At 42.1% G+C, this 22,193-nt stretch overlaps 1 protein-coding gene across 2 annotated transcripts in view; it reads left to right on the plus strand.

The window, feature by feature from the left end:
• Positions 1-22,193, plus strand: part of FBXL4 (F-box and leucine rich repeat protein 4) — a 140,447-nt gene that overhangs the window by 44,783 nt on the left and 73,471 nt on the right. For both annotated transcript variants that reach the window (XM_029595388.1, XM_029595389.1), the window contains exon 4: positions 15,170-15,414. In XM_029595388.1, the coding sequence (XP_029451248.1) occupies positions 15,170-15,414 (245 nt within the window). The remainder of the gene's footprint in view (positions 1-15,169; positions 15,415-22,193) is intronic.

The raw sequence follows: 22,193 nt of genomic DNA on the forward strand, positions 1-22,193 counted from the left end.
AGGTTGTTGTTGAATATTACTTGGAAACTTCTTTAGATAAATAAATAGGAGGTGAACCATTTTAGTATAGTGCCTGTTGCCCCTATTTCAGATAGTCTGTCGAGTAAGATGGAATGGTTGACTGTGTCGAAGGCGGCTGACAAATCTAGGAGTAATAAAATGTAACTTAGTCCTTTGTCGAATCCTCAAAGAACTGTATCATTAAGTGATAGGAGTAATGCTTCCGTGCTTAAATTTTTTTCTGAAATCAAACTGGGCGGGGTGAAGTACGTTGTTCATTTCTAAGTATTCTGAGAGTTGGGAGTGGACGATTTTTTCTATGATTTTTGCAATGAAAGGTAAGTTTGATTATGGGTCTGTAGTTTTGGATGTTTTCCAGGTCTAGGTTCTTTTTTATTAATGGTTTAATGATTGCTGATTTTAAGCATTCAGGATATTTCCCTTCGGTGAGGAAGAGGTTAACTATGTCCGTTATTGTTTTTATTATTGAGTTGTTGAGCAGTTTAATAGTTTGTATGGGGATGCTATCAATGGGATGATTTGCTGGATTCATTTTTCTGATTATTTTTTGGATTTCCAGTGATGAGGCAGTCTAATTCATGCCAGGTTGTTGATATTTCCAGAGATGGTATTGGAGTTTGGGTGTGTGTGATGGTGCTGTGTTGGAGTTTATTAATTTTCTGATTTATTTATTTTTTTATTTTTTTCAGTGAAATATTCTGCAAAGTCGTTACTTTTGCTTGTGTTGGGAGGTGTTCTTGTTTCATTAGGTGATTTGATGAGGTTTTGTACGATAGTGAAAAGCATTCTGGGGTTCTGTTGTTTGATTATTTTGGTCGAGTAGAAGTCTTTCTTTGTATTGTGGATACGGTTTTTTTTTGTAATTTGCTAAATGGGATCTGTATGCATTGAGTGATGGGGAGGTTTTGTTCTTGCACCAGAATCTTTCTATTTTCCTGAGTTCTCGTTTAGCTGATCTTATGGTGTCATTGTACCATTGATTGTGATGTTTAGGATTCTTTATTGTTTTTATGATTGGGTTTGTTTTATTAGCTATGGCTTTGGTAATGTTGATCCATGATGTTGCTGTTTCTGTGTTTGAAGTCCATGTTCTTGAATTCCTCTTGGAGATTTTGTTGCAGTGTTTCGCTGTCAAAGGGAGGGCGGTATGTAATGATTTTTATGTAGTTTTCTGTTGTGGTGGATATACCGTTATGGGTAAGGGTGGCTTGGATGAGGTAGTGGTCTGACCATGGGATTTCAGTGATTTTTTGTTTGGTGTGAGTTCCAGATGTCGGTGTTGATAAAAACTAGGTCAAGGTTGTGCCCTGCTTTGTGTGTTGATCCGTTGACTATTTGTTGTACTCCCATTGTTACAAGAGCATCTCTGATTGTTTTGCATGTGGATGATAGGGGATGTGTGTCCATGTGTAAGTTAAAATTGCCGAGGATAATGATTGGTTTGTTGGCCTCTGCCATCTAATCCATGCCATAGTGCATTCTTGTTTTACTTTTCGCTGACCATAAATGTCTGACAGAAGTCTCCTAATTCTCAGGCCGATACAGTAAAGCACGGCTGCGATTACCCCGTTTCTAACCCGCTTTGTACCCGCAATTTGGCCGCGTAAGTCCAACCCGTGATTCACTATCCCTTTTAACCCATCCTTACCGCTTCTTTAAATCAACAGGTAACCCTTTCCACCCACGGCATGTATATGATATGTAAACGCTCCGATTAGTTATTCCCTCCCATACAGTAACGTGCGCCCCGACTATTGCCTTTTTAACCTGCAGTTTAGCCGCATCTTTAACCTGCTAAATTACCGCCTACCCTTACCCCTGCGTTAGAGGGTAGGTGGTAAAGTTTGCCCGTGAAATTTCACGGGCAAACTTTCCCCCAGCCCCACTCACCTGCCCTGACCGCGTCCATGGGTGCCGGTCTCCCGTACGGGCCCGCGCTGACAGGGACAGGGACATTGACTCACAAATGTCCCTTCACTTTCTCTTTCAGCTTGCCTTCTCCCGCTTTGGCTCACAACCCTTCACTCTCTCCTCCAGCATTCCTTCTTCCGCTTTGGCTCATGTTGTCCCTTCATTTTCTCTTTCAGCATTCCTTCTCCCACTTCAGCAGCCCGGGGCGGATCGGGCGCTCTCTGCGAGGCGGCTTCCAGCAGCCCCCGCCGGTGAAGATGCATGAACGCACGCCTGTACTTCCAATTTGGGTGCTCAAGGCACCTTCGCTGGCTTGAGCGCCCAAATGGGACATACAGGCGGTGCAAACTCATCATGCCAAAAAAATTGCACCGGCAGGCAACTGGAAGATTGCCAGAGCGGCGGAGCCAGGGCCGGGGGGGGGGGGGGGTGCGGGAGGGGGCGGGGCAGCGGCTCCCCTACCTTTCCTGCATGCTGGGCAGCTCCAGCTCGCCTGCCTGCCTGCCTCCCTCCATTCCGCTGCTCACTGCCTCCCCAGCGCCATCTTGCAGTTTGTGACGTCACCCCTGACCCTTGAGCGCCCAAACGCCGGTGAAGGTGCATGAACGCACGTCCAATTTGGGCGCTCAAGCAGCGAAGGCGTTCATGCACCTTCGCCGGTGGGTCTGCTAGAAGCCGCTTTCGCCGCCAGCTGCCCCCGGGAGGCAGGGGAGCCGTGGTGGGCGCCTCGGGAGGAAGGGAGAGAGGACTGGGGCTGCTGGAAGCATGCAGTAAGTTTACTTTAGTTACAATTTCTATTTTCTTAACATGTCGAGTCGATTTTCGCCCTGCGCTTTGCTTCGGGAGGGGGGGAGAGAGGACTGGCAATCCCCGATGCCTGAGCGTAAGAAAACCATCCACTTCCTGGTACCTGTCATTTGAAATGACATTTGAAATGACAGGTACCAGTGCACCCATTTTACTGTATTGGCGCTGTATAGCACTCTATACAGTAAAATGGATTGCGCTTCATGGACGCTTCTTGGACGCGCTTTGGACGTGGCTTGCATTTGCATGCCATTTAAATACTGTATAGAGCGGTATGTGATCTGAACTGTGTGTGCGGCAAACGAGGGTGCATCTGGCACTACTGCACTCTTTCTACCGCGTCCTTACTGTATTGGCCTGTCTGTTGGGCGAATTCATCCGTTCATCTTCATCCCAGGACCCCTTGTGATGGGATGAGGATGAAAGAAGCTAGCCTCCTAGATATGGAAACCTTAGATATTTAAATGTTTCTATCATATCTCTTCTATCTCTCCTTTCCTCAAGTGTATAAATGTTTAAATCTTTTAATTTATTCAGAATATTTATGTCACCTATACGTAGTTCTAGGCAGCTTACATTCTAATACAAGTAAAATGCAACATTAAAAATGAAACATTTCTATTGTTTTTTGTGGGGTTTTTTTTCTGTTTCATAGTTCAGGTCCCCTGTGCGTAATTTCATTTTTTCAGTGGTTTGGTATTTTTTTTTTTCGTGGTTCCCGAATTTCGTGTTAGAGCACACAAACACGAAATACAAATTTTTCTGAAAAATTCCTTTCATTTTTGAGCGCTTCTGAACCATGACAAATTAGACAATTTGTTGAAATTGTCTAATTCGTAAAACAAATGCACATCTCTAATAAACAATAATAGTAAAACACTAGCCAAGACAAAACCTAAAAACCAACCAGAATATAAAATCGAGCAGTAAGACAGCTAACATAGCTAAATGCAGGGGCCTCGCAAAATGTAAACAGCAAGCAGCAGATCACATAAAATCAATGAAAGCAAACCAAAATAAAAATATAATAAGCATTTTTTAAAATAATTCAGTACAAGTAGTCATACAGCTTTTGGCAGAGTACCAGAGAGCCTTTTCTGAGGCTGGGCCCACTTTCTCGCATATCCAAAAGACGGGCAAAGCATATTTATTTATTTATTAACTTTTATTTACCGACATTCGTGCAGCACATCATGCCGGTTTACAAAGAACTCAGGTGGGTGATACAATAAAACAATAAAACAAAAACAATGTACAAAGAATAAAACAAAAGTAAAACCATAACGATGTAACCTTGGAACAAAATACTATTCCTTACAATAAGGACACATTAACCGATCATGATCAAAAAATAAATTAAGCCGTAGGGGAATGTTGTTTCTTCTAGGGTATCCATGGGTGGTGCGGGGGGAAGCGGGGGAAACATAGGAAGGGGTGGGGGAAATTCGGACAGAGGGGGCTATTATATAGATGTAATGTCCAAAAGTTATCTTTGAGAAGATTTCACAGCATGGGTGGAATTAATCCATGGTGGTGCCTCAGGGCCAAGCATTTTATGAATCGATAATGCATCCTTGAACTGAAATTGCTAAGTAACGGATAACCAATGAAGCTCCCTCAACATAGGGATGATATGAGCTTCCTGTCCAAGCTGGTATTTATACAAGTGGCAGAATTTTGCAGTGTTTGGAGACGTAAAACATAAGCTAACAAACAGGCCATTCAGTAAGGAGTTGCAGAAGTCAAGCCTTAATTCTTACTTAAGTCATCTGGAGTTCAGATAGTATCTCTAAAGGATGCAATAAACTTATTTATAATATCCAGATTTAACAACTCTTCACATGGACAAATCATTATCAGTTACGGCAGTTGCCTAAGCTTCTTGCAGATGTTACAACAGGAATCTTGAAATTTTCAGATACAAAGAAAAGTGAAGGTTTGGGCTTGCCAGGCTTTTGCAATATCCTGGCGGGGTTTTTTTTGTTTGTTTTGGGTTTTTTTAAGGTTTCGTGACAACTTGTAGTGGCTCAACCATTGTATTACAGCAGAAAGGCAGGTAGAAACAATGTTGAACATAGTCAAGAAGTATGATGAAAATTTAGAAGGAAAAATTCAATGTCATCTACATATATACGGTATTCCCCCACAGAGCTTGTCCAAATGCTTGCAAATAGGCACCATATAAATGTTAAATAAGGCAGCAGATAAAACCAACCCTGAGGGACACCAGTTACAACTGTCTGCCAAATGGAATGGTCACAGCCAGTAGCAATTTGGTGTGTTCCTCCTGAAAGAAAGATTTAAACCAGTCGTAGACTGTACCAGAGGTGCCACATTCATGAAGCCCGACTAGAAGGATCTCATGATTGATAGTATCAAAGGCAGCAGCAATATTTAGTAAAACCAAAATGAACTCTTGACCACTGTTGAAACCACATCTAAAAGTAATCAGAGTTGGAAAGTAAAAGGACTTCTGTACTGAGGCCCTTAAGAAACCTGAACTGGTACTGATCTAAGATTTGATGTTACTGCACAAACTCATCTTATTGTTTCAGTACTGCTACCTTAGTAACTTTGGCAAGGAATGGCAGTTAAGATCGAGCAAAAGTTCATAAGATCGGTAGGATTAAGTACTGATTTCTTTAGTAAAGGAAGTACTGAAACACATTTTAAAACAGATGACAGTTTCCCGTTGGATAATTGGTGGATGAACAATTGGTCTGTCCCCCATATGCTTTAGAACAAGACCACTGACAATTTTATTAGCCGTCCTCTGGGCCAGTGCCAACCAACCAGTTCATATCCTTTTGAAGGTGCGGTCTCCAGAATTGTATGCGGTATTCCAAATGAGGTCTCACCAGTGGCAATATCATCTCTCTTCTTCTGCTGACCATTCCTCTCCCTATGCAGCTAAGTATCTTTCTGGCTTTGCTATTGCTTTATCCACCTGTTTGGCCACCTTAAGAACATCAGATATCACCTCCAGATCCCACTCTTCTTTCATGCTTAGAAGAATTTCACCCCCAATACTGTACATTTTCCTTTTGATTTTTGCAGCTTAAATGCATAACTCGGCATTTTTTTAGCATTAAATCTTAGCTACCAGACCCTAGACCATTCCTTGAGCTTTGCTAGATCCCTCTTCTGTTTTCCACATCTTCCTGGCTATCTACCCTGTTGCAGATTTTGGTATTATCAGCAAAAAGGCAAACCTTTCCTGACCATCTTTCCACTGCCACTCCTGAAAATGTTGAAAAGAACTGTTTCAATGGCTGATCCTTGAGGGCAGTCTGCTAGTAACACCCCCTCCTTGGCGTGAACTCCGTTTTCCATTACCTTCTGTTGCCTCCCACAATAACCAGTTTCTAAGCCTTTCTGTCACTCTAGGACCCATACCAAGGGTGCTCAATGTCTTTACAAGTCACTTATTTGGAACCATGTCAAAAGGTCTTACTGAAATCAAAGTACTCTACATCTGTCTGATTCCCATGATCTAACTCTCGGGTCTCCCAATCAAGAAATTGATCAGATTTGTCTTGACAAGATCTACTTCTGGTAAAACCATGCTACCTTGGATCTTGAACATAAGAATTGCCAGACTAGGTCTGACTGAGGATCCATTAAGCCTCAGTATCCTTTTTCTAACAGTGACTAATCCAGGTCACAAGTACCTGGCAAGAATCCAAACAATAAATAAATCCCATGTTGCTATCACACAGTGATTAATAGTGGCTATTCCCTAGGTCTTCTTAGTATCAGGTTTTGGACGTCTCCAGGAACTTGTCCAAATCTTTTTTTTTTTTAAACTCAGCTATGCTAACTGCTTTAACTACATCCTCCAGCAGCGAATTTCAGAGCTTAATTGTCCATTGAGCGAAAGAATTTACTCTGTGACAGAGAGGTTACAATAGGGAACCATAGACTACTTGAAGAGGCTGGCGCCGTGTATCTCACCTGGTCCACCTTAAGCAGAATAATAAACACATGAGGAATCTGCCAACTTATATTCATAAGTCACCACTCACATTCATGGTTTCCCATGTCATTTTTATTTATATCTTGTTTTTTGTATTTTGTATTTTTCTTTTTATTGTTAATAACTGCATCAGCAAGCCTGACTACAACAAAGGCTGTCCGGACTACTCAATCATCTGTGGTTTTGTTGAATTTAAATCTGTTTCAAATATGTTTCATCCTTTACTTTTCAATGGTATCAATGTTCATTTTTCAATAGAAACATCTATCTTACCCCGTTAATGGCTCGACAATGGCCGATGTTTCGCAAATGTATTGCTTCGTCAGGAGCCAATCTATAGAGGGAACATTGTGCCCAAAGAATGTTGCAACAATGTATAACTAGTTGTCATCTATTAAGTTATCTTCAGTTTCTGCCAGACAAAACACACAGATATGTTGTCAATCACTCTTTTATAAAAATGGAAACTTTTTTACTTATCTTGCTGTTGGTAGTGGAACAGACCTCTTCTAGGACGCCATGCCTCAACTCACTTCACCGTCAGGACAGAGACCGCATGATTGCTTCACTGTAGTTTAAATAGCATAAGCTATCACTTATGTAGTCGTAGTGACGTATACCAAAGCATCTACATCATATACGTCTTTTTAAAAAAAAGAAAATTGGTGAGAAATAATTATAGCATTGCAAGTTCTAAATGTAGAAGTGAGTGAAAATATCACAAACACGTTTAATTCTAATGCGGAATTTAAACCAATTGGATAAACTGTGTTCAACAGATGTATCCATCGCTTTTCAGCTCTTAAGTGTTCATTCAAATCTCCTCCCCGCCAAGAAGGTTTGATCTATGAGAAAAATCAAGACAGTGTGTCACCAAAGGAGCATTTACCCAATTCATAGATAGACATGAACGATGTTCTATTATCCGAGTCTTTAAAGCTCATTTTGGTTTTCCCCACATAAAACATGTTGCATGGGCTCTGAATTATGTAAATAACTCCTGCTGATGTGCAAGTGGTCGTATGTTGTAAATAGTTTTCTTAAGCCTTGAAAAATGAATAGATGACGTTTGCATCATAATGTGAGACACTGAACATGTGCCACAGGACGTGTGGGAACCTTGTACATGTTCGAATGTACGAATTGGTCTCTCAAATTAGAACCACGGGTGAATATAAGACTTGCTGATGCGGTTATTAACAATAATAAAAAAAAAAATACAAAAAACAAGATATAAATAAAATTGACATGGGAAACCATGAATGTGAGTGGTGATTTTTGAATATAAATTGGCAGATTCCTTTTGTGTTTGTTTTATTAAATTTGTGCGGGATCTGTTTGGCTCTTTCTTTGTTTTTTGCCACCTTAAGCAGAGGCAGGAATAGAATTCTGGTCCAAGAGTGGTTTCTTTTGGTAGGAGGATAAGGAGATAGGCCCCAGAAATAACAAGGAGGCTACCGAGAGAAGAGCAAAGCCCAGGATACACTAGGACAACCTACCAGTCTGCTGAAGTAAACAGCTCATCCTTTTGAAATGGCTCCCCCTTCCCCAAAACATTGCCCAGTTCTAACAGAACTAAAATCCTCTTTCCTGCACCATTGTCTCATTCATGCACTGAGACTCTGGATCTTTGCCTGCCTCTGGGTTCCTGTGCATTGGACAGGGAGCATTTCAGAGAAATCTACCCTGGAGGTTTTGGATTTCAACTTTCTACCCAAGAGCCTAAATGTGTTTTCCAGAACCTTCCTCCCATACCTTCCTATGTCGGTGGCCACATGTATCACGACACTGTTTAAAATCGTATCTAGGTGATGTGTGAGGGTCTACCTCTTTTGCACTAGGGAGGCAAGTTTACCAAGTGACCCTCACGTCCACCATCCACCCAGATATCTGCATTCCTTATAAACGTATCACCAGCTATGACGGCTTACCTAAACCTTCCTTCCTGGGCACTAGCGCTTGGAGAGCATATATGCAAATGACTGGTAGGCCCTTATCTCTCTGCTGGACTGCTGCCTGCATCTTAATATGTTGAATTCTTAATTTAGGTTGCAAAGGGAGTAGGGATGTGTAAATCAGAGTCCTTTACATTTGTGGTGTATAATTTTAAAAGTCTTGTAGCCTGCTATTTCTAATAAAATTATCCAGTACAGGTAACAATATAATATATGCACAAAATAAAACACAACACATTCTAAAATCTGGAGTAACAAATTCACATTAAAATTAATGTTAGTTTGGCAATAACCTACAAAGTTATTAATTGACTTGATGAGGGCTAGTTCACTTTTTTTTTTTTTTTTTTAAGATAAATCTCTGGGTTTATATGGGATAAAAGTTTATAAATCAAAGAATGAGTTTAGGGGTGGTGGGAAGGAGGGAAAAACATACTAAAAGAAATTTTGTTTCTTTCCTAGCTTTTAATCAAGGCGCACGCACTGAAAGTTAATTTACCCCATAATTTGACCTCTTGCCAAACGTTTAAGTCTCAATATTGTCCAGCATGCAAAACTTGCCGATCTTTTTCAACCACCAGAAACATCTTCTCTTCCTCTCAATATTCTCCCAGGATTGAGGGTTACTGAGCTCTTCCCCCTACAATATATCTGGTACTTCTAAGGCAAATTAGTACTAATAAACCCATTTGATACTCTTCAATAAGTTTGCCAGAGTGACCCTCTGCTGTTGTACCTGTTTAACAACTTGACACCTACTCAAAACAATCGCTCTTCTCTAACACCTTTTCAAAGCAAGGTACCTACCTTTTCCTATCTTTTATTTTTTAATCAAGGCACACCCACACATACACTAAAATAAATTAATTTTCAGTGTGCATGTCTTGAAAAGTTAAGTAATTTAACCCACAATTTCATCTCTCCCCAAACTTTTAAGTTTCAGTATTACCCCAGCATGAAAACGTTCTCCTTTCAGTATGCCCTCCAGAAACTGCACCGTTCTCTGTTTTAGCAGTAATTCCTAGCTCCACCTTATTTCCACTGTTATGAATAGGAACCACATCTGCCCTTTTCCAGTCCTCCGGATCTACTCCAGACTACCCCTGCTCGGAGCACACTCCATTTACCACTACCCTTCATCACCTCCCACTCAGCCAGTTTCTAACCCAGTCAGTCACTCTTAAGATACATACCAAGGGCACACAATTTATTTATAAATCTTCTATGCTGACCTGTATTAAAGGCCTTGCTGAGCTCCAAGTACACCATGTCTAGCACTCTCCCTTGATCCAGCTCTTTGGTCACCCAATCAAAGAAATTGATCAGATTCATCTGACAAGATTTACTTCTGGTAAAACCATGCTGCCACAGATCTTGCAATCCATTGGATTCCAAAAATTGCACTATCCTCTGTTTAGCAGCGATTCCATTCGATTGCTCATCACAGAGGTCAGGCTAACTGGCCTGTAGTTCCCAGCCTCCTCCTTACTTCCACTTTTATGAACAGGAATGACATCCGCCCTTTTCCTGTCCTCGAACTTCTCCAGACTCTAAGGAAAAATTGAAAAAGTCAGCCAGCAGAGCTGCCAGGACATTTTTAAGTTCCCTTTATACTCTTGGATGTTTCCCATCCGGCCCCATCATCTTAGCTACTTTAAGTTTAGTTCAAGTTTCTGAAAATCAATTGAGGTTTATCTCACTTCTGATCATATTTGTGTGTTTTATGTGGTTCTGCTCCAGGCCCTTTCACAATGAACACTGAACAGAAATATTTGTAAATCGGTTTTGCTTTTTCCTCATCAGCCTCTACATATTTTTCCTTTTCACCTTTGAGTTTCACAGTGCCACTTTTGCACTTGCTTCCTTCACATATTTAAAAAAATAAATAAATACAAATAAAAGGCTTGTCCTTCCATTTTACTGGGGAGAGCTAAGAATAGTAAACTTAAAAAAAAATGGTTCAACCTAATTTTTTCTCTGCTTCATGTTTATCATTTTTTCTTTCTGTTTCAAAGGAAAAGAATAGTGATGGGCATTGGCTTTTGGTACTTTTAGGCACTGCTTGATGCTGCGCTGTCCTCCATCTGCCACACACCCCAAACCTTAAAGTTCCCCTCCAGACCTCAGATCCCACCCCTCCTTCCCCACAGAGCTTGGATTCTATTGCATGGTAACCTGCTAAATGGCCCATCCAGTTTACCAGATATTGGAGCCTTTGGTTGCTTACCAGAGTGAGTGCACACATTCCCTAGAAATGATGGCAGAAAAAGTCCAAATGGTCCACCAGTATGCTCAGCAGACTTCTTATGGTAGTAACTCCCACTCCATGCCAGTTACCCCCCGAGCCTTATGTTAAGGGTAGTAATATTTGCAATCAAAACTAACTGCCAAATCCATAACAAATTTTCTGCTAGCAACATCTTTACAGGGTGAACAGCCTTCTTGATAATTCAGACAGTGCTGCTGCTTGAGCGTGCTTTGCCTTTGGACTTGGCTGTAGAAGCCCTGCGCTTTTTCCCTAATGTCCATGTAACATTACCCCAGACTGTAAATGTCAGGGCCCAGCATTGGCTGTCTCTGAATCAATTCCCCTTTTTACCCCCTGCCGTCAAAGCAGAGAGCGATGTTGCTCTGTGCCACAATCTAATCAATATGTGGGCTGGTCACCGCACCTCTGTGCTACTCACCCCAGGCTCTTTGTGCATGTTCTTTGTGCTACTGTTCTATGTAAAGCTCCTCTCTCTGTTGGGCAGTTTTTCGTTTTCATTTTATGTAAACCGGAGTGATTTGTAGTCCCTACAAGAATTTCGGTATATAAAAATTAAAAATAATAATAATAATGTTACCCCAATCTGAAATATTTTACCTAAAGTTTATATCTGTTACCCCATTTCTTAATTTCCATTCTCTAGTAGTCTCTAGGGATCTGCAGTACTCAGCCCATGGCCTTTTGAATTCCATGATCATTCTCATCTTCACCACCTCTTCTGGGAGAGCATTCCAGGCATCCACTACCCGCTCTGTGAAGAAATATCTTCTGATGTTTATTCAATCATCCCTCATATTGTGACCCCTAGTTCTATAGCTTTCTTTCCAGTGGAAAAGATTTGATGTCTGCAACATTTAAAACCTTTCTTGTATCTGAAGGTCTGTATCCTATCTCCTGCACGTCCTCTCCTTCTGGGGGTACATATTTAGATCCTTCAGCCTCTCCTCATATGTCTTCCAATACAAATCCCAAACCATTCTGGGTGTCCTTTTCTGGACTGCCTCCATCCTGTCTCTGTCATTTTGGGGAGAGTGTCTAGATTTGAACGGAGTACTCCAGGTGAGGCCCTACCAATGACCTGTACAAAGGCATTATCACCCCTCCATGTCTCCCACCCAGCCCCTCAGATGTGCTCCCACCATCGTCCTCTACAACTGCCCCAAGCATGCCCCTCTATCTTTTCTTCCACTTGTTATCCTTACTAGCTTCTACCAGTCACACTCTGCCTGTTCTACGCATTTCCAAATACTGTCATAGCTTTGTTTTGCAGTACCTCCACCAGTAGGCTACTTCCGGCATCAGTCACCCTCCCAGTAAAGCAGCATCTTATGTTTCCTCTGTATTCCTCTCCCATCAGCTTCATAGCATGAGCCTCTATTCTTATTTTGCAGGGGAAATACATAAGATGAGGATAAAAATGAAGAAATAAGTGGCACTGTTTTTCTGTGATCCTTAATGTCAAATGATATGGCAAATAATTCTTAGGAAACCTGTAAAATGTATTTGAATTCCCTTAATTTTGTAGGTTGCTCCTTGACCTTGTACCTATGTAGTTCGAAAGTGTATAACACATTCGGTTCCTTCTTCTGATGCTGGTCAGGTTGGGGGCTTGCATGTGGATTCCTGAAGTCTGAGAGTAACCACCTCAACATTTGGTTAATTGAGTGAAAATGATCTGTTGGCCAAGGAAAGGTTTAAAAACATATTTGGTTCTTGGAGTGGTGGTGAGAGGGATGAAGCACTTGCAAACTATCAGGCTGATACAGTAAAGCACGGCTGCGGTTACCTTGCTTCTAACCCGCTTTTTACCCACAATTTGGCCACGTAAGTCCAACCCGTGATTCACTATCCCTTTTAACCCATCCTTACCACTTCTTTAAATCAACGGGTAACCCTTTCCGCCCGCGGCATGTATATGGTATGTAAACGATCGGATTAGCTATTCCCTCCCATACAGTAACGTGCGCCCCGATTATCGCCTTTTTAACCTGCAGTTTTGCCACGTGTTTAACCTGCTAACTTACCGCCTACCCCTACCCCTGCGTTAGTGTGGAGCGTCAGGTCAGAGAGACTAAATTTCACGGGCCAATGACCCCCCTCACCCCCCGGGACAAGACCTTTAGAGGAGCCAGGATCGGGCAAACTTTCCCCCAGCCCCCGCTCACCTGCCCTGGTCGTGTCCATGGGTGCCGGTCTCCGGAGCAGCCCCAGTCCTCTCTCCCCTCCTCCCGGGGGCAGCCGGCGGCGAGAGCGGCTTCAGCAGCCCGGGGCGGATCGGGCGTTCCCATGCGAGGCACGGCTTCCATCGCAGGTGAGGGCTGCTGGAAGCTGTGCCTCGCATGGGGAGCGCCCGATCCGCCCCGGGCTGCTGAAGCCGCTCTCGCTCTCCCGCCGGCTGCCCCCGGGAGGAGGGGAGAGAGGACTGGGGCTGCTCCGGAGACCGGCACCCATGGACGCAGCCAGGGCAGGTGATCGGGGGCTAGGGGAAAGTTTGCCCGATCCTGTTGAGTGCAGGTTTTATCAAGCACATCCTTTTCTTTTGCTTAAAGTTGGGATCCACTTCCTGGTACCTGTCATTTCAAATGTCATTTGAAATGACAGGTATCAGCGCACCCAGGATACTGTATAGGCGCTGTATAGCGCTGTATACAGTAAAATGGACGCTTCTTGGACGCACTTTTGGACGCGGCTTGCATTTGCATGCCATTTAAATACTGTATCGAGCGGTATGTGATCCGAACTGTGCGCGTGGCAAATGAGCGGGCACCCGGCACTGCCACACTCTTTCTACCGCGTCCTTACTGTATCAGCCTGTATGGTCTTCTACCTTCTTGAGAATGCGCAGTATAGCAACCCACAAAAGCAATCTCTGATGGAGAATGATATAACACTGGGTAGGGGAAGGAAGATTCAGTGATAAGCAGCAACATTGCAGTAAACTGGGAAAAAAAAAACCCCACAGAAAACTTTCGAGAAAGAGAGCATTATAATTTGCAAGTTTTCAAAATTTTCATTCAAATGGGATATTAAGATGCTTCACAAGTTAATAGTTCAGAAGCATCTGCACATTTAGTTCTGGGATGTGGTGGTTACCTAAATTAGTAGCCAGATCTGGATGACTGCTTCCACATTTTATTGCTGAATTAAGTTTGAGAAAACTAGAAAAGGAAAGAAATTGATTTGTCAGTAAAGGGGAGAGCAGGATTTGAATTCATGAATCCCAGGAATTGTCCTGATTCCTAATTAATATCCCTAGCCATTTAATCCCATTCTCTCACTAATATTAAAACCCTTTAATCTTATTTCTTTAGTCAGAAAGATTGTATATCTAGCCAATATGTAGGCAACTCTGTTCCTGGGGTGCCACACATAGGTCTGGTTTTTCAGGATATTTGCATATAATATGACTTGTGTCATGAATGTCGGTATAGAAAAGAATTTAAAGAAATAAATATAGTGGAGGCAGTGCATGAATGCAAATATGAATCGTGCATGTTCATTGTGAATATCCTGAAAACCAGACATGTTTCTGGCACTCCAAGACTGGAGTTGCCTACCCCTGATCTAGCTCTAGCCAGGCATATTAAGATTGCCCATACTACCCTGTGACTGTGTTACAGTAATATATGGTAGCTCAGTGACTGCAGAAAGATAGGCTGGCCCATCCAGTCTGCTCAGAGCTGTTTGGGACACCTTAAGGCAATATAAATGTGTACTTAAGTTGTCTTGTACATAGAGCACATCCAGAACTTGAAAACACTGTTAGAAATGTTTGTGCATGCCACAGAAATTATTTTGCCTAGGCTGGGAGTGCCAAGAAAAGATTGCCAAACCTAGGAACACAGGTGATGCTATCTCCAGAATATCTTTTGATCATTAGAGGGCTTTAAAATGTCAGAGCTTTCCAGGCTAGTGCTGCAGGGGTTCTTTTTTGCATTTCTTGATTCTGCAATAGCAAGACCTCTCCTTTTTAAGGACAGAGCTACCTTTTGGTAGCACAGTTAATAGGCAGTGTTGAGAGATACAAAACTCTTGTTGAAAGAGCGTCAATGTCGTCCTTACCCCTGGTTCGTATTGTCTTTTGAAATCCTTAATTTATTTACCTTGTTGGACCTTTTCTGTTTAGTAAAACTAGAATATATCAGCTTTGACTAAGAGCTCTAACCAGTTATTTGACTTTTGGCTTCTGAGTTTGATTCTCATCTCCCATATTTTCTCTGTTTGCTGTAGCTGATCCAGTTGATTATAAGCCACCTCACACTGCCAGATATGTGCAGGCTAGGACAGACTTGCAAACGTCTGCACCAGCATTGCTGTGACCCACTTCAGTACATTCATCTTAGTTTACAACCGTACTGGGCAAAGTTGAATGACGCCTGTCTGGAATACCTACAGCCTCGCTGCACACTCACCCAGTGGCTGAATTTATCTTGGACGGGGAACAGGGGTGTCATCTCTGTTTCAGGATTCAGCAGGTCAGTTCTGTACGGTTAAGGTGTAGTGCAACATGCCCAATGACTATTAATTTTCTATGGCAGTCGTCGGGCTCCAAGTTGTGCATATGTTTTCCAGGGTGATCCTTTTCTTGAAATACTGTGAAAATCCATATGTCCCTTCCTGACTCCCCCTCTACAGCAATGGCTATAGTCACCAGCCCGCATTCCATGTATTTTGATATCCTCAAAAATGTCGACTATTCATCCAGCCGAGGCTTAAGGTGGAAGACTCTTAAAGCAGTTTGGAGGGGGGAAAGATCATTGCTTTTGCTAATCATCAAAAGAGGATATGGTAGGGAGAGCAGAAAGATCTCATTAAAATTGAATTATTAGAAAGCAAACACAAACTACAGGGTAGTGTTAAACTATACAGAGAGCTTAAAAAAATTACAGGTTTCTCAAATTGATAGGATATTTCAGTATGGAAGGCAGAGATTATGCAAGTTTGGTAATAAATCTGGGACTGTTCTAGCAAAATTGACAAAGCAGTCTCCATGGGTAACAGTTATTTGTAGCATTAGAGAGAGATTGAGAACTGTAAGGAATGCTCCTTGGGATATTAACCAAGCATTTTGGGACCATTTTTCAAGTTGCTACTGTCACAGGAAAGGCCTTTGAGGCTGTAATTGATGGTTCCTTACGAAGCTTTGCCTCCTGAAGCGACGACAAAGCTGATGGGCCCCATGATGGACTCTGAAATATTTCCATTTTATCTCTGCCCTGCCTTTACACAAGAGTCTGGACCCAGATGGGCTCCCGGTGGATTTTTACAAGGTATACTGTGAACAGCTAGCTCCGCTTATTAAACGTTTTATTTGTGGGTATGAGCACGATTACTGGCTTCACCGACTCTGACAGATGCCTTTATGACCTTAATTCCTAAAGCCAGGAAGGACCTCATACAGACCCATCTCCCTTATTAATACAGATACAAAAATTTTACAGCTCTCCCTGGAAAAGGGGTTGAGTTTCATGAAAGGAAGATCCTCTACTACCAGTGTTTGTCATGTAGCCAATATTATTCACTTGGCTAGGCAAAGGAGACAGTCGGGCCTGACTATCTAATTGGACGCAGACAAAACATTTGACAGCATTTCCTGGGTATTTCTGTTTTCCAATGCTTTGGGTTTTCTGAGGCGTTTCCTCACTTGGATTAGGGCGTTATATCGATCTCCCAGGGCTATGGTTATTACAAATGGTATGCATCTGCTCCCTTTTCTGTTCCAAGGGGGTACTGCCCACTCTCTCCATTACTTTTTAATTTGGCCATGGAACCTCTGGCCCACATGATCAGATCTTCTTCTAAAGTTTTGACTGGGTTTCTTTTCATAAACAGATTATAAATTAGCTCTTTATGCCGATGAGCTTATTCTTTTTCTTACAAACTAGAATAAATCTGCTGCTGACTGTCTGTGACTTCTGACAGAATATAGCACAATTTCGGGTTATCAGGTTAATTATGCTAAGTTGCAGAGAATGCCCATAGGACTTAAAAGGTGGTTACCAAAATACTTATCCAGATTTCTTTTAGTTCAGAGCAGTTTTCGATACTTGGAATACAGATTTCTGATAATATTTGGGATTTATTCAAATTAATCAATGATCCTCTCCACAGGAAAACTCTGATTTGAACAGATACCTTGCCTATTTCATTGTTGGAGAGAGCCAATCTGACCAAGACAAGTTTTTACTACTTTTCAGGATCTCAGGAGTAAATTTAATTTACCAGTATATACTCACTACATTTACCTACACATAAGTAGACTGACTTTTGAGTGGGCTACAGGAGAGAAATCCCTCCCTTATTGAAAAAATATTAACACAGGGGACCTTTGCCTAAGGGTATAACAAACTTATATCATTACTTAGTGATGGAGAGCTAGATGCTGTTGCATTGCTTATTAAAAAAAAAAAAAATGGAATCGTGATCTCCAACTAGAATTGGATGAATCTGATTGGCAACTGATAGGTGGGGTCAGCTGCAAAATATCTGTAATAAGTGAGGAGCTCGTGATTAAATTATTATATATTTTATAGATATCTGGCATTCTTTTGTAAATTTAGCTCCTCCAGTCCTTATGCTTGGAGGGCAGTAAGGGACTTTAAAACCTACTTTCATATGTGGTGGTACTGTGCTAAGATACAGAGGATTTCAGGAGGGGTACATAATTATTCAGGATATAGCTGGCTCCTCATTTGATTTGACCCCACAGCTATGTCTCTTGGGATGCCGGAGTCGGGTGGATCTGGACAAGAATAAGGTGGTGGTTGGTGGGTCTCTGTTTAAACGCTATTGCCTTCTTTTGGAAAGGTTGTCAGCAACTTGCTTACTGGTACACTACTGTAGCGGAGACAGCCCTGATGGACAAGATCTCTTATATAAGGCTGCACAGTATGATACAATATGGGGGCGGTATTGGGATTGGAGACTGTGTACAAGTTGTTAATGAAAATACTCTATTTCTTTTTTGGGATGTTTTTACAAAGTTCTCTTACTGAATTGCACTGGGTCTGTGCATGGTCATGTCTTCACTGTATTTGTGTGTTTTATGTATTATCCTTCTACTATTTTTTATTGTTCACATATATCAGTTGTGGAAACCTGAGATGTATCAGAGTGTGAACTTTGGGTTATAATGTTCTATGACTTTGTGTGTGTGTTCTATAAATAAAAAGTTCAAAACAATTGTCAAATGATTAGATTTAGATTGTACAATTAGGTTACTCATCTTATGGAGACCCTAACATAGTAATGATGGCAGAAAAAAAGATTATCTGATCCATCTAGTCTGCCCAGCAAGCTTTTTATGGTAGTCACTGCTGCTCTGTGCAGGTTATGTTAAGGGTAGTAATAACAATCAAAACCAAGCAACTGTCCAACCCATAACAAAATTATTGCTAGGAACATTTTTACAGGGTGAGCAGCCTTTTTGATAATTCAGGCAATGCTGCTGCTTGAGCGTGCTTTTGCTTTTGGACTTGGCCGTAGAAGCAGTCCCTGTGCTTTTTTCCCTAATGCTGTAAAAAGTCAGGGTCCAGCATTGGCTGTTGTCTAAATCCAATTCCCTTTTACTCCTTTTTTACTTTTATAATTTTGCTGTTTTTATTTAATTTTTGCTTTCCTGAATTTTAGGCACCAGGTGCCAAATTCTAGTTACATGGGTGACCTGACTCCTGGGATTTTTCCAGCCCTGAGCAGTGGTTTTCTGTATTTGCTCACTATGATCTATGGAGGGTTGCCAACTGGTACAGATTTTCAGGCCAGGTTGAACCAGTCCTGGTTTTCCTCCCCTGCATGCAGGTGCTTATAGTCTTGCTTTTCTTAGGGAATACAATAGGGGAATCAGAATAAATCCCAGCATGCAGTGGGGTAAACCCAGGACTGGATCAATCTGTCCTGAAAGTCTAGAGCCAGTTGGCAACCCTAGGTCTGTGATGCCCCTGTTGCTATCAACAGCCTCATGAACAAAGCCTTTCTGCAATTTTACCCTACCAGGTTACCACTCAACCTTCTCTTCTAGTGATCTCAATTATTTCTGCTTGGGGGTAACCTGCACAGAGTGGCAGTTACTACCTTTAAAAAAAAACCTTGCTGGACAGACTGGATGGACTATTTTGGTCTTAATCCGTCAACATTTATTATGTTACTATGTGTCCCATAAATGGGAAATTGCAATCTTTTTGTTGCATTAGCTGCTTAATGCCTCTGAACAAATCGTTAGCGAGCAGTTTCATCTGGCATTCTGGAGGCTGGGATGGCAGAGTTCGGAGAATGTCCTTTGCTTGACTCCATTTCCAAATAACTTATTGTAAACTTCTCTACTCTGTTCCTCCCAACTCTTGTGTATTTATTTCTTGTCAGTTATAAAAAAAAAGTCTTCAAATGTAACGTATTTAAATATACAATGCCTTGCAAAAATCATTCACACCCTTGTATGTGTCATTCTGCTGTCTAAAAAAAATATGAATCATAATGCTTTAAAGTAGGAATTTGTTTCACTGATCTACACAACATTATTTTACACTTTCAACATGAAAGAGCAATTGTAGAAATATTCCCAAAGTGATCAAGATTTTTTTTTTTTTTTTTTTTTAAAGTCTTGATTCCATGTCTTCGTATCTCTTGGCTCAGTACTTGGTGGATGTCCGTTTTTTGTAGCAATAACAGCCATGCAGGGTCTGATTTAAATTACCAGCACCTTTAGGCAATGGGGGGAGGAGGGGTTTGTCCATGTCTGCCACTCAACACTACCTCCCCTGCTCCCATGGGGGCAGTTCCTCCCCCTCTGCCCTCCCCTTACCCTCTATATACCATGACTGTATATCCCGCAGCGGAAATCAAATCCATGAATTCAGTGCAGGGCCTCCTGGGACCCTCATGAGCTCACCAGCTCTGTGTCACTCCACTTCCTTCCCTCATGTGTATGAGGGGAGGAGGCTGGGCGTCACAAGGCCAGTGAATATACAAGGGTTGCAGAAGGTCCCATGCTGAAACTCGAGCATCTGCTTCCCGCTGCTTCTGCTATGGGGCCCGCAGCCACGGCATAGAGGCAGGGGAATATCATAAGAGGCAGTAAGCCTGGATTTAGGAATGCATCTGGAGCAACAACATTCAGGCGCTTATTAAAAAAATAATAACAATTTGGCACTGGAGGCAATTGTCTCTGACTATGCCTAAATCTGGGCCTGCAGCCAGGAATCATTTAGGATAAGTGTCTACCAACTCTGTGTAGAGGGATGCTGCAGTTCTTGCCCATTCTTTTTGGCAGAATAGTTCAAACTATTTCAAAGTGGCTGGGGATCATCAATGGACTGCAGTCTTCAAGTCTTAACCTCAGATTTTTGTATTGGATTCAGGTCTGGACTTTGACTGACTGGTCCCCTGAGGACATTGACTTTATTTAAAGAATTTGAATAATTTCATAATTTATAAGTGGAATACAAATAATTTAAATACATTTATATTCTGCATACACAATCCATGTTCTTGCTGAGCTATTCTATTTTTGCTTTTTCTTTCTACTTAGGATCATTGCCCTGCTGAAAAGTGAATCTTCTCCCCAGTCCCAGTTCTGTGGCAAACTGGAACAGGTTTTCCTCCAGGATGTGCCCATAATCTGCACCATCCGTCTTTGCTGAGATTTTCAGAAACCACCTTTACTAGTTGTTGCAAAGCATCACCACAGCATAGTGCTGCCACCGCCATGCTTTCTGTAGGTATGGTGTTAGCAGGGTGATATGCTGTTTGTTTTACTCTACACATGTTGCTTAGCACTGAGACCAAAAAGTTCCACTTAAGTGTCATCAGACCACAAAGCCTTCACTGCATGCAGTGTCTTTGCAAGCACTATGTGGCATCGTCATATGGCTTGTCTTAAGCATCTGCTTTCTGCTTGCCACCCTCTCATATTGGCCATGTTTGTGGAATAATCTTGAAATGGTTGAACAGTCAAGATTTTCCCCTCAGCCAATGAGCTCTGTAGTTCTTTTAAAGTGATGTTGGGCCTTCCAGTGACCTTCTGCTGCAGTTTGATGCCAAACTGTTTCCACTTTACAGTGATGGACCTGACAGTGCCCCAAGATTATTTAAACACACTGAAATATTCTTACAGCCAACCTCCGATCTGTATCTTTTGAATAACTTTATCCTGGAGTTCTTTCCACAGCTCCTGGTTTGGTATGTTTAGACCTTTGTTTCAGATTCACTTCATACAACAGAAATAGCTTGATTCTTCATCCAGGCGTATTTGGAATTGGTTCAATTATTGTGACTGGAAATAGGTGGACTCCATTTAACTTTTTATGGGCCTTGTTAAGGCAGCTTTTTTTTATTTTTAAATGGAGCTAATTTGGGGTTGCTATGTCAAAGGGCGTGAAGACGTTTACAATTAACTTTTGGGGTTTTTAATCTTAATTACCTTTGGAATGTTTCTATAATTGTTCTTTTACAATAAAAGTGTAGCATGTGTTCTGTAGACCAGTGAGACAAACTCCTGTTTTCATGATTTGTATTAGACAGAATCAAGTCTATTTTAAAAGGCCAGCATGCGCAAATACCGAGGCTTCTTCTAGGACAAGCAGGATAGTAGTCCTCAAAGATGGGTGACATGAGATGGAGCCCGGCAAGGAAAACTTTTGTCAAAGTTTCTAGAACTTTGACTGGCACACTGAGCATGCCCAGCATGCCACTAACCATGCATCCACGTGGGGTCCCCCTTCAGTCTCTCTTTTTTTTCCCCCCCCACGAAGAAGTTGCCTTGTGGTTCTGGAGCTCTGCTCTTTTAGTATTTTTCCTTCGTGTCCTGGTCATTTTTTACTTTTTCTGTGCCAGGTCACTCTTCAGTTGGTGCTCGTGCAGCGGCGTGGTAGGTGTCTGGGTTTACCGTCCTTGCAATTGATTCCCGGCATGTTGCTCCTTGGTGGTCGCCAGCCATCGACCGCTCGCCAGCTGTTTTTCATGGTGTTTGATTTTCGACAGTGCCCACAGACCATGTCTATCACTGGTCTGCATCCTCTGCCTGGGGGCGTTCTCAGAGGTAGTACAGCAGGGTCTGGAGGCAGGAAAACACGAGAAAAGGTCCACTTACAATGTTTTTGAAACAGCAGAGAGTGGCTGCAGCAGGTATCAGTGCATGCAGAATGGCCTGGCTCCGTGCCTCGGACCTTCAGCTGGAGGTCCAAGAAAAGCTGGCACCCTGTACAGATGAGAATCTCTTCGGGGATAAGGTCAGGGATGCGGTGGCCCAATTGAAGGACCA

Source organism: Rhinatrema bivittatum, chromosome 3, assembly GCF_901001135.1.
Source record: "Rhinatrema bivittatum chromosome 3, aRhiBiv1.1, whole genome shotgun sequence".
NCBI classification, from domain to species: Eukaryota; Metazoa; Chordata; class Amphibia; order Gymnophiona; family Rhinatrematidae; genus Rhinatrema; species Rhinatrema bivittatum.